At 41.3% G+C, this 12333-nt stretch overlaps 1 protein-coding gene, 1 long non-coding RNA gene and 1 pseudogene across 2 annotated transcripts; 1 reads left to right on the top strand and 2 right to left on the bottom strand.

Moving 5' to 3' along the window:
• Positions 1-854: 854 nt before the first annotated feature.
• LOC136479871 (acetylserotonin O-methyltransferase 3-like) lies at positions 855-1377 on the bottom strand. The gene is made up of 2 exons (XM_066477598.1): positions 1339-1377; positions 855-1157 (listed from the first exon to the last, which is right to left on the bottom strand). Exons 1-2 carry the CDS (start codon positions 1375-1377, stop codon positions 855-857), a joined length of 342 nt encoding a protein of 113 aa, XP_066333695.1.
• Positions 1378-1956: 579 nt separating this feature from the next.
• Positions 1957-4305, top strand: LOC136481905 (uncharacterized). The gene is made up of 3 exons (XR_010764904.1): positions 1957-2366; positions 2774-2839; positions 4171-4305. It is a non-coding gene; the product is annotated as an uncharacterized lncRNA (long non-coding RNA).
• A 159-nt stretch (positions 4306-4464) lies between these two features.
• LOC136479870 (uncharacterized) lies at positions 4465-7303 on the bottom strand (annotated as a pseudogene).
• Between the last annotated feature and the right edge of the window lie 5030 nt (positions 7304-12333).

The raw sequence follows: 12333 nt of genomic DNA, 5'->3' as shown, positions 1-12333 counted from the left end.
AGCACATACAAATTTCTCCTCCAAATTACTTAGATCACATATAGTATCAAAATCAATATAACTCAAAGTAGTTAGAGAAGACAACAACTTTATTTGATCATTTTTAGTAGCAATGGGAAGAAATTTTTTATGTTTAGCACAAGTATTTGGCTCCAAAACAAAAGAATCAAGTTCCTTCACAAGTTCTGGCACATGAATAATCATAGCACTATCACACAATAATTCTTTGTCACAAGGAACAACATGAGAATCACTTTGTGACAAAGTTAAATCATCATTATTTTTCACTAAATGTTGCTCTAATTTAGGCCTTGTTTGTTTGTTTGTTATCAAAATCCAAGATTGAAGAGAGTTGAGGAGGATTTTGGCTCGCAGAGAATGTAACCCCTCTCAATTCCTTTGGTTTTGGGACTAAACGAACAGGCTCTTATTGGGATTTGCTACATATGGGCCAATAATACACGGATAGGATACGGTCTAGTCCAGAAGTTTGCATCTAGCGAGCCTGCACATGCCATTTATACACATTGCCAATGTGATGGGAATAAGCGTGCCCATATATATATGATGGTATAGAACACACAAGAGTTTAGTATATTTAAAATAAAAGTTGCCATATGCATAGTTCATTATTGTTAGGTCTTGCTCTGGATGGCCTACTAATCATGCCCCACAACTCTATGAAACACATTAAGGCTCTGTTCGCTTATCTTATAATTTGTCTTTTTCAGCTTGTTTTTTTCAGCCAGAACAATGTTTCTCTCTCACTATTATGTTGGTTCATGATAATTATTCAGAGCACACAACATGAAAATGGCCATGACAATGGCAGCCTGTTCACGGATGCATGTCATTCACGGATAAACCTCGATAACTGAGTGAATTCCAACCAATGAAACAAGTTTGTAGGCACGGAATCCAGCTTCCAGGATGATCTTTTCCCACCCACGCTCGTCCCGTTCGACCCCGTCAATGTGCATCATGTGGACATCGTACAAGACCTGTGTCTCCTTGTTGGATGCAGATGCAGGACCAGCTCCCATCACAGCGTCAATGATTATCACCTTTCCTCCAGCCCCTCCTCCTGCAGGGATAGCTTCCTTGCACTTTCGCAGCACCTTGACGCAGTTATCGTCGCCCCAGCAATGTAAAACCCACTGCAACATACATATATACAGATATACACTCAAATTCTTCTATTATTCACTGGTCACTATTGAATCAAATACTATATATGTACTACTGATGTAAGTATGAAATATGTACAAGTACTCAACAAGTATCTACAAATTAGCATCTTGAGGAAGTCCCATCGTACAAGAAATAAATAAAGAGTACCTTGAGTAAGACCGCATCCACTACAGGAAGCCAGAGCATTAGTGATAAAATAATGTGGCGAAATTTGTCTTTGCTACTAATGTCCATACTATTTGTGACAAAACTAGTTTTCATCACTATTATGTTGGTTATTAGTGACAAAATACTAATTCGCCATAGAAAACATCTTTAGTGGCAAACGGGGTGGTGAAACGTTGTTTGGCCACTATTTAACAAGATATTTGTGGCAAAAAATATTTACATCACTGATATGACATTTATTAGTGGCAAAATAAATTATCGTCACAGGACACACAATTAGTGAGAAAATATTGTGGCGAAATTTAAATTTGCCACTACTTACCATACTATATGTGAAAAAAACTAGTTTTCGCCACTCTTGTGTAGGTTATAAGTGACAAAATATTAATTCGCCACATAAAACATCTTTAGTGGCCTATTTAACAAGATATCTGTGGCAAATAAAATATTTACCTCACTAATATGCTATTTATTAGTGAAAAAATTATCACCACAGGACACACAATTAGTGAGAAAATACTATGGCAAATCATAGTTACGACTAAAGAAGACTCTTAGTTTAATCATAGTACGATTTGCTGCCTCTTATCCATTCGTATGAGTATTATCCATCCCCTTCGGCCCTTCCTTCCTCTGTGCCCGGCGACGAGTGGTTGACCGGCGATTCGACGTCTCGGCGAAGGCGGAGCACATCTAGGCGGAGAGGTGCACGAGTGGAGTAGTCGCGGCAGCCAGGCCCCCGCAGCCCGACCCTCCTCGCGCGGCCGCTCACCGGCGAGCCTGTGCCCCGGCGACTCCGCGTCCCCGCCCCAGCGCTCCCCGGCTCTGCTGCGGCCTGCAGCGCGCCGTCGCCGGCCACCCCGGCCCTGCTCGGCCTGCTCTGCTGCCGTGCTGCCCCCGCAGCCTGACTCAACCCCTCTCTGGAGCATACGAGCAGCCTGCAGTTTCAGCAGTGCAGGCGTGCAGAACAAGAGCAAGCCTGAAGGGGAGCTGCAGGTGACTTCAAGGTAGTAGGATGAACACAGGCTGGTCCTTCAATTATTTCTAATTATACTGTATTTTTGAACTTTTGTTACCTCAGTTTGATTAGGGATTCTATATGAAAAGAAGTTGTCATGTGTGCCTATCAATTTCTAGTTTTTTGAGATTAATGAATGAATCTATAGATGCCTTGGCTGAATCATGTCAGGCTAATTATTCATATAGAGTTACATGCATGCTTTGGTCTGTTACTATGCAAATATGAGATTGCTGGCATTATTCTGTGTACTGAAAATAGACCAAGAATCAGGACATATGGAACTCTGAGCTCGATTACAAATTAATAACTAGTCATCATCTATTTCTTCTTCCGATTCACTGTCTTCGTCTTCTAAATCCATGTACTCACCACCTTCGCTGTCATCACTTTCAGATTCTTGTTGCTCATCTTCATCTTCAACGTCACCCTCGTAATGGAGTATCGCCGCTTCAACTTGAGGTGTGTCCAATATACTTGTGTCATCATCTTCTATTGTATTTGGATTCGGCACAGTTATTACTTCATTTTCTTCGCAAGCTTCAGGACTGGATTTACTTGATTTAGTACTAGCATCTTCTTCGTCAGTGGGAGGAGTGTCAAAATAATCACGAGGTTTAGTCTTTACCATGACATACCATTTTGGATCTTGAGTATCATTCACATAATATGCTTGCTCTGCTTGTGTAGCCAAAACATATGACTCATCTGTTGACAGCCTGCCAGTAGTATTTATCATTATGAACCCATACTTATCTTCTTTAACTCCCCTTGTTGTATGTACATCCCACCATTCACATTTAAAAAGAACAACTTTATGAGTCCCATATAAAAGCTCCACAATATCTGTCAAGACACCAAAGTAATCTTTGTTTCTAGTTCCTTCATCGCCCTTGACATATACTCCACTGTTTTGTGCTCGAAATAAGGCGTCTCTGTCCCTTGTGTTAAATCTCCATCCATTGACCATATAACTTGAGAAATGTGTCACTCTAGTATCGGGTCCTCTTGCTAGATCAAATAGTTCATCGGAAACAGAAGGATCTCCTTTGGAATACATAGCTGATATCTACATGAAACACAGTAGTTAATTAAGCTACCCTAAAGAAATAATGTAATGAATACATCCTTATACTTACATGGTTCTTGAACCACTGAAAGAACTCTTTCTCATGCCGCTTGTCTACATAGTGTCCTTAAATATTCCTTGTGAATGCTATGACATAGGAGAATAGATATTACAAAATTGGAGGTCCATAGTTCAATGAACATCTTAGGAGTGGCTTACCCTGTATATGGAGAAGCCTCTTCACAGTACTTTAGAACGTACACTTGTGCTTTATTTAATTCATTCATCTCCATCTCACAATATCTATTCCCAATAAGCCGTCTTCCAATTTTAGCAAAAATCTAGAGCTGTGTGTTGCTATTGTTATCATCACTGTCATCATTACGGCTTGGCCTGTTGATTCTTGTCTCAATTCCATGCAAGTACATAGAACAAAGAGTCACACATTCCTGTAACACTACAGCCTCAGCAATTGCTCCCTCTAGACGAGCTTTGTTTTTTACAAATGACTTTAGTCTGCACAAGAATCTCTCGATGGGATACATCCATCGATATTGCACAGGACATTGCTTGTTGAGCTAAATGGATTGGTAGATGCATCATTACATCAAACATGGATGGAGGAAATATCTTTTCTAATTTGCAAAGAGTAATAGCAATCGAAGAATCAAGCCTTTTAAGGATCTCCACATCTAACACTTTTGAGCAAATTTCTCAAAAAAAGTTGCATAGCTCAATTATTGGAAGACAAATATCAGCTGGATGCATGCCGCGAATAGATAGTGGAAGGTATCTATGCAGAAACACATGGTAATCATGGCACTTCATCCCTAATATTTTAACATTTATTAAAAAGGGCGTACTCAGTGCAGAGAGCTCCCACTATATGCGGGGTCTGGGGAAGGGTGTCAGTGGCAAGCCTTACCCTCGCCTGTGCAATGCGAGGAGACCGCAACTCGAACCTAGGACCGTCCGATCACAGGCGGTAAGACTCTACCGCTTGAACCAGGCCCACCCTTCATATTTTAACATTTATTGCATCTACATAATTAGATACCTTTGCAGAATAACCATTTGGGACTTTGATTTTTGTCAAGAACTCACAAAATGCCTTCCTTTTAGGTCCAAAAAGTGTATAAGGTGCATTGTGAAATAAATATTTTCCATCATCTGTGGGAATCGCATGAAGTTCTGGTTGTATTCCCATGATTTCCATATCGAATCAAGAATTAATGTTATCCTTTGTCTTCCCCTCCTGTCCAAGCAAGGTACCCGCCAAACTTTCACCAACATTTTTTTTCAATGTGCATGATATCTAGGTTATGTCTTAGTGTCAATTACTCCAATAAGGGAGTTGAAAAAATATGCTCTTTTTCTTCCAAACACCATACACTGTGCTGGAGCATTTCCTTTTCTTGCCAGATTCCCCAAATATAACCTAAATGGCAGCATAATGATAGCAATGTTACACCTTTGAAATTACATCAAAATATCATAACTTGTATCATATTTATTTACAAAAGGAAAGCTGCATAGACTTAAATATTTTTTGTATGTGTACCTGAGTAAACTTTTCATATTGTGAAAGAACTTCAGCGCCTGATAATGGTTTCGGAGCACATCTCCTTTCCCTTTGGCCATTAAAAGAAGTAGTATTGTTCCTCCAACTATGTCTTGCTGGTAGGAATCTCCTGTGTCCCATGTAGCAACCTTTTCTTCCATTAGCTAGCCATTGGTAGCAAGTGTCAGTATGACAGGACGGACATGCATATTTTCCCTTTGTGGACATTCCTGATAAATTCCCTCAAGCAGAAAAATCATTAATTGTCTAGAGCAATGCAGCTTTTAGTGTGAATTTACGCTTTGTCGAAGCATCATAGGCCTCCACCCCACCCCACAACTCAATCATCTCATCAATTAATGGCTGTAGATATACATCAATGTCGTTGTTAGGTGCTTTAGGGCCAGGAATGAGCATTAAAGTTATATCATATAAGGATCTTTCATGCACATCCAAGGAGGTAGGTTATACATCACAATAACAACGGGCCATATGCTGTATGATGTGCTCATATGTCCAAACGGATTGAATCCGTCACTAGCAAGCCCAAGCCTAACACTGCCCGCATCTGATGCAAATGATGGGAAATTTTTGTCAAAATCCTTCCATTCCTTTGAATCTGCCGGGTGTCTCATATATCCATCATCAACTAGCTCCTCTTTGTGCCAACACATATTAGTTGCAGTTTTGGAACACATGTACATCCTTTTCAATCTTGGTATCAGTGGGAAATAGCGCAGCACCTTCTGTGTAACCTTTCAAACTCTTGGCCTTTGTGATTTGGATGCATTGTTCTAGTCATCACTTTTCCACCTAGAAAGCTTGCACACTGGACATGACTCAGCTTTAGCATAATCACCTCTGTACAGAATGCAATCATTTGGGCATGCGTCTATGCGCTTGTAATCCAATCCCAAATCTAACATGACTTTCTTAGCATCGTTGAATGACTTTGGAGCCTTATTCTTGGTAGGAAGTACCTTCCAAAACAGAGTAAATAGAGCATCCATTGCATTTCCACTCAAATCATATAGGTACTTGATGTTCATCATTTGCACAATGAATGATAGTGTAGAGAAGGTACTGTATTCTGGGTACAGCTCATGGTCTGGCTCTTCAAGAAGTCTATAAAATTTGCTAGCTTCTTTAGTAGGACCTGTAGATGTGGTCATGTCATCCTGCAAGCCAGGTGATGAACCATCAAATGATCCCAAGTTGGCATTCACAGCATTTCCAAAATCATTCACCATCTCATGCAGACCATATTCATCATGATCTTCCATATCGTCGTCACTGTCTTCTGAATCTGACACACTCTCTCCATGATGATCCCATACTCTGTACTATTTCCATATTCCATTCAGCATAAGATGCTCCATTATAGATATCTGATCAGCAAAGTAATTGTTTTTGCAGATTCTACAAGGACATCGGAGGAGCTTGTCTGCACTACAGCCAGAAAAAGCAAACTCAATATATTTTTTAGCTCCGTCGTTGTATCGGGGAAGCCTCCTATTGGATATGTCCATCCAACTTTTGTCCACAACCATCCTATCATCGAGGAATGAATTGTTTACAAAACTACAGTTTGTCAAGTTATTGAAAAACTTATAAAAATGACAGATAAATATAGGTTGTGTATACAGAACAAAAGACCTAGGAAATATTCAATGGGCTATTGGTATTTGGTATGCATAATAGGTACAGGCCTATGGGTGTTCTATGGATATGGCAATGACAATCAGGATGGAACAATCGAGCTACACAGAGGTCATGCATCTGGCTGCTTCAAGAACAAACACGTAGGGCTACACAGATTACTTGAAGTATAGAGAAGAAAAACCTTCACAGTTCAGAGTTCACTCTTTCTCTGCTCGGCTACTCTGCTCGGTGACGCAGGGCTCCAGCAGGCGCAGGCACCGCACGAAAGCCTAGGAGCGGCGACGGCGCTACGGTGGGCTGGGGCCGGCAGCCGAGGATCGAGCCTCGGCCTCGCGAGGGCGATGGCGGCAGCCGGTAGGCGTGGGCCGTGGGGGGTGAGTAGGCTGTGCCGCTGCGCCGGCGACGGTGAATGCGAGATGTGAGAGGTAGGTGGGAGCGACGCCGCGTGATGCGAGCGGGAAGAAGAGGCGCGAGCTGATTCGTGGGCTAACTGATCTGGGTCCAAAAACGTAGGAGATTTTTGCTCTATTTTCTTTTTCTTTCTATTTTTGTGGTGAACATTAATGCCGATGAATACGGCAGGCAGTCTTGGTTACTTGTTAAGGACCCGATTTTGTATTTTACAAAGATTTAACGCACCATAATTTGCTTTATTAGTGATTGAATATGAGTGAGTTATTTGCAAACAAAATAATTGCCAAAACAAAACTTATATGGTTCGAATGTTGATTCTTATCAGTAGAAAACTTTGATATTCTATATTATTTTTTTATAAATATTTAATCTATGATTTAAATAATCATTTGTTTATGATTTTTATATTTAATTATTAGTTTAACACTTTATTTGTTATATATTCATACTTTAATCCTGACTTGTTTAATGATATTGTTCTTACAAAACTACTACATATAAAAAGGTAGATACATGATAATAACATGGGTGGCAGATGCTTACATGCATACACGCACACTAATCCAAATTAATCACTACACTGGAATAAATTCAGAAAAATAGGAGCAACTATGTCGTGACTAACACGGCTAGCCAGGTTATACCACAAGAACCTAAACAGATGAGTCTCAATTCACATATACGGCGTGTTTGGTCGGGTCCTCAACTCCTATGCAAGCTCTAGTTAGCCATTTTTCACCCAGCTGGGCTCGTTAGCCAGGCCTGCTGAAGCCACCGGTTTATATACTCATACTTTAATCATGACTTCTTTAATGATATTGTTCTTACAAAACTACGTATAAAAAGGTAGATACATGATAATAACACAGGTGACAGATGCTTACATGCATACACGCACATTTGTCCAAATTAATCACCACACTAGAATAAATTCAGAAAATAGGAGTAACTACATCGTAACTAACACGGCTGACCAAGTTCCACCATAAGAACCTAAACAGATGAGTCTCAATTCACAAATATGGTGTGTTTGGTTGGGTCCCCAACTCCTATATATGCAGGCTCCAGTTAACAATTTTTGACCTGTTTGATCGTCCGGTTGGGCTCGTTAGACAGGCCTGCTGAAGCCCACCGACCACCTATTAGTCAAGCCAGCCGGGAACGAGGTGGGCGGCCATTTTTGAAGCAGGCCCGAGCTAGCCCTTTTATCCGCTCACCTCACCTCCCGCTATAAGGCAAAGCAACCAACCAAACGTAACATTTCTTATACTAACTAAGCTAGGTCATGCAACCAAATAGGTGCATCTTGTATTGTTGAAGTTGGGCCTGAGCTAACAAGGCTTAATTGGCTAACCAAACACACCCATATTGAATATCTTTGACTCACCCCCTCTATGTATAATTTCTAGCTCCCCCAAGGTTTCGAGGATACACTGGCTACAGTCCTTGGCTATGTTATAACGCTATGAGGAGCTCAAGGACCATTTAGTACACTCTTTCCAGCTTTTGCAGCCAAGGTCCATGGAGTTCTTTGCCTCACACCTATGTATTTTTATTTGGATGAAAATTAGTTATATGGCATTCAAAGAACCTTATTTTTTTGAAAATACCATCAAAGTGACCACCGCTGCCATCGTCGCCGCCACCACATCTCTTCACCACAAGAAGATGTGATACCTTGTCACACCCTTGGCCGCCGGCTAGTCACCATCGATGTGAGCACGAGAAGAAGTATGGAACGAGGACACCGGTAGGGCAAGCACTCTGCCTTGGCAACACAGTTTTACTATATCGAGAGTTGCCACCGGATGCGGCACAGAGTCGGGCACTTATGTGCCATTATAGACGCTGACCACCTGGGCCCACATGATAGAAGTTTAATTACATAGAAAACGTAAATGATAACTACGCCATCTCTTGACGCTAACATCTTCCAGCCGTCGGCCTTCTTCTTCACGGAGCGTCTTAAGGCGCGACACCTCCCCCCTTGAGTTGCAGCTTGTCCCGAAGCTAGAGCCGTCGGGAAGCGTTGCTTGAGTACATTGTAATCTTCCCAGGTCGTTGTCGAGGATGGAAGCCCAGTCCATGTGACCTTAACCTGAGGAACTGTTGTGTTACCTTTCTTGACTAAACGGCGATCCAAGATAGCCAGGGGTGCTGTTTCAGTGGCTTCCAAATCAGTGGTCACTGGCAGTGAGTCATACACTGGAGAGTAATCTGCAATAAAAGGTTTTAGTTGGGAAATGTGAAAACCATTGTGAATGAGAGTTCCCTCTGGTAATTCCAACCTGTAAGCAACATTGCCAATCCTTTCGAGCACTTTATAAGGGCCAAAATACTTCTTGGCGAGCTTGGAAAATGGTCTGTTGGCCACTGACGATTATGTATAAGGCTGGAGCATGAGCAGTATTGTGTCACTGACAACAAACTAAAAATCCTTCCTTTTCTAATCTACAAACATCTTCATCCTGTTTTGTGCCTGAGCCAAGTTGTGCTTCAGTGCTTGAAGGTGCAATTCTCTGTTCTCAATGATCTCTGCAACTGATGTAGATGTAGCAGATGGCACTGATGGAACGTCGCCCACATTGGGCTCATACCCATAGAGAGCTTTGAAAGGAGAAGAACCCAATGATTTGTGAAAGGAGGAATTGTACCAAAGTTCAGCCAAGGAGAGCCAAGATTTCCAAGTTTTTGGGGAATCCTACACAGCACATCTGAGATACATTTCAACACACTGGTTTACTCTCTTAGTTGGACCATAACTCTGTGGGTGATATGCAGTAGTCAGACGAAGATTGACTCTGTACAGCTTGAACAACTCCTTCCAAAATTTACTGAGGAAGTTGGTATCCCTATCAAAAACAATTGTACTAGGTAAACCATGAAGTTTAACCACATTGTCTAGGAAGAGCTATGCAATAGAATTGGCAGTGTATGGGTGTTTCATTGGGATAAAATGTGCAAATTTGGTGAGTCTGTCGACCACCACCAGTATGACACTGAACCCTTTAGATTTGGGTAAGCCTTCTATAAAATCCATGGAAAGGTCTTGCCAAACTCCCTTTGGAATAGGAAGAGGTTGCAGGAGACCCATTGGGTGAGTATTGTCATGTTTAGATTGCTGACAGCTTGTACATTGTTTCACAAATGATTCCACATCTTGTTTCATTCTCTTCCATGCAAAGTGTTTCTTCAACCTGAAGTATGTTGCAGCTACACCTGAATGGCCTCCTAAGGCACTAGAGTGGCATGCAACAATGATCTTTGTTTGTAAAGCTGAGTTTTGGCCAATTCATACCTTATCTTGGTGCCATATCAGTCCTTTGTTCAAGCTATAGCCTTGGGAATCTAGACTTGTAATTGCCAAACTTCTTAGGAGCTACTGAGCTTTAGAGTCTGTTGTGTATGAGTTCAGAACCTCCTAGATCTAGGCTAGCTGTACCGATGATACTGCTTGTAATGCCATCAAGTGACCAACCCTAGATAAAGCATCTACAACAACATTCTCTTTACCTTTTCTATATATGATCTTAAATTGTAGGCCCATCAACCGAGTCATTGCCTTCCTTTGCATCTCTGAATGGAGGTTTTGTTCATTGAGGTAAGCAAGGGATTTGTGGTCAGTGACTATCAGAAATTCTTGCCTTTTTAAATAGTGTCTCCACCTTTCCACAACCATGATGAGAGCTAAGAACTCTTTCTCATAAATTGATAGTATATTCTTATCTAGTGATTTGCTGAGGTAAGCCATAGGTTGACCTCTTTGCATAAGAACAACCCCAATATCATCCGATGCATCTGTTTCTATAGTGAAGGTATCTTTAAAATTTGGTAAAGCCAACATAGGTGTCTGTGTCATGGCCACCTTGATATTATCAAATTCTTCTTGTGCTGCTGGTGTCCAGGTAAACTACTTGAGTGTTAGCAAACTAGTGAGGGGTATATTCATGACACCATACCCTTTGACAAATCTTCTATAGTACCATGTGAGTCCTAGAAACGCTCTGAGCTCTGTGAAATTGGTGGGCACTGGCCAATGTAATATTGCAGAGATTTTGTTGGAGTCTATGGACACCCCTTGAGCAGATATGATATGCCCCAGGTATTCCAAGCTTGTTTGGGCAAAAGAGCATTTACTCTCTTTGAGGAAGAACTGATGCTTTCTTAGCTGATCTAGCACTTGCTTGAGGTGATCAATGTGATCCTCTATTGTTGCACTATATATGAGGATATCATCCAAAAAGACAAGAACAAATTTCCTGAGGAAGGGTTGTAAGATATGATTCATGATACATTGGAAAGTGGCATGAGCATTGGTAAGCCCAAAGGGCATGACTTTGAATTGATAGTGCCCTTGGTGTGTTTTGAATGTAGTCTTGTCTTCATCTGCTGGGTGCATTCTCACTTGGTGGTACCCTACCCTCATATCCAGCTTTGTGAAAAATTGTGCTCCAGCCAATTCATCAAGAATCTCCTCTATAATAGGCATATGAAACCTATTCTTGATAGTAATGTCATTCAGCTTCCTATAGTCCACACAAAACCTCTAGGAGCCATCTTTTTTCTTCACTAACAAGACTAGTGATGCAAATGGACTATGACTGTGTGCTATGAGTCCTGCCTGCAATAGCTCTTGGACCTGTCTTTCTATCTCAGTTATATGTTGTGGTGAGTAGTGGTATGGTTTGGAATTGATGGGTAGGGAACCATGTAGAAGGGGAACTGCATGGTCATAAGTTCTTTGTGGGGGTAAGGTTTTAGGATCAGAGAACACATCTTTGTAAGTTGCCAGGATGTGTTAGAACGGGGGTGGTGTTTTAGGGGACTCTTTGGGTGGAATGTATAGAGTGTCTATAACATAATCTACCTACAAATGCCCACACATCATTCCCTTTTGTGGAGTTACATACCTTAGTTGCTAAAATGGCTGACAGCTGCAAGGGAGGGTCTTGTTGCAAGCCCTGAAGCTTTATCTATTTCCCTCCTTTAGTGAACTTCAAGGTTTTATGTTCCTAGTCACATTGCATAGGACTATGTGCCTGTAGCTAGTCAAAACCCAAAATGGCATCATAATGCATGTCCATTACCACCATATCTGTTGACATAGTATGCCCCTGACAGTACCACTGAAGTTGAGAGACTGTCTGATCTATCACTAGCCACTCCCCATTTGCTAATTTGACTTTTCTAGCTTTGGTGGGCACAATAGTGTAACACCTTTGGTGTTATACTATACAATTTTTGCTAAAA

The sequence above is a fragment of the Miscanthus floridulus genome, chromosome 9 (genome assembly GCF_019320115.1).
Source record: "Miscanthus floridulus cultivar M001 chromosome 9, ASM1932011v1, whole genome shotgun sequence".
NCBI classification, from domain to species: Eukaryota; Viridiplantae; Streptophyta; class Magnoliopsida; order Poales; family Poaceae; genus Miscanthus; species Miscanthus floridulus.
Note: the sequence above shows the minus strand (reverse complement) of the source record. Positions and strands in the feature narration are given on the sequence as shown.

Bases quoted from the DNA above. Each gene is read 5' to 3' on its own strand.
- LOC136479871 (XM_066477598.1), bottom strand. From the start codon at position 1,377: ATGCTCTGGCTTCCTGTAGTGGATGCGGTCTTACTCAAG. The intron at 1,158-1,338 runs GTACTCTTTATT...TGTATGTTGCAG, and splicing joins TGGATGCGGTCTTACTCAAG to TGGGTTTTACATTGCTGGGG.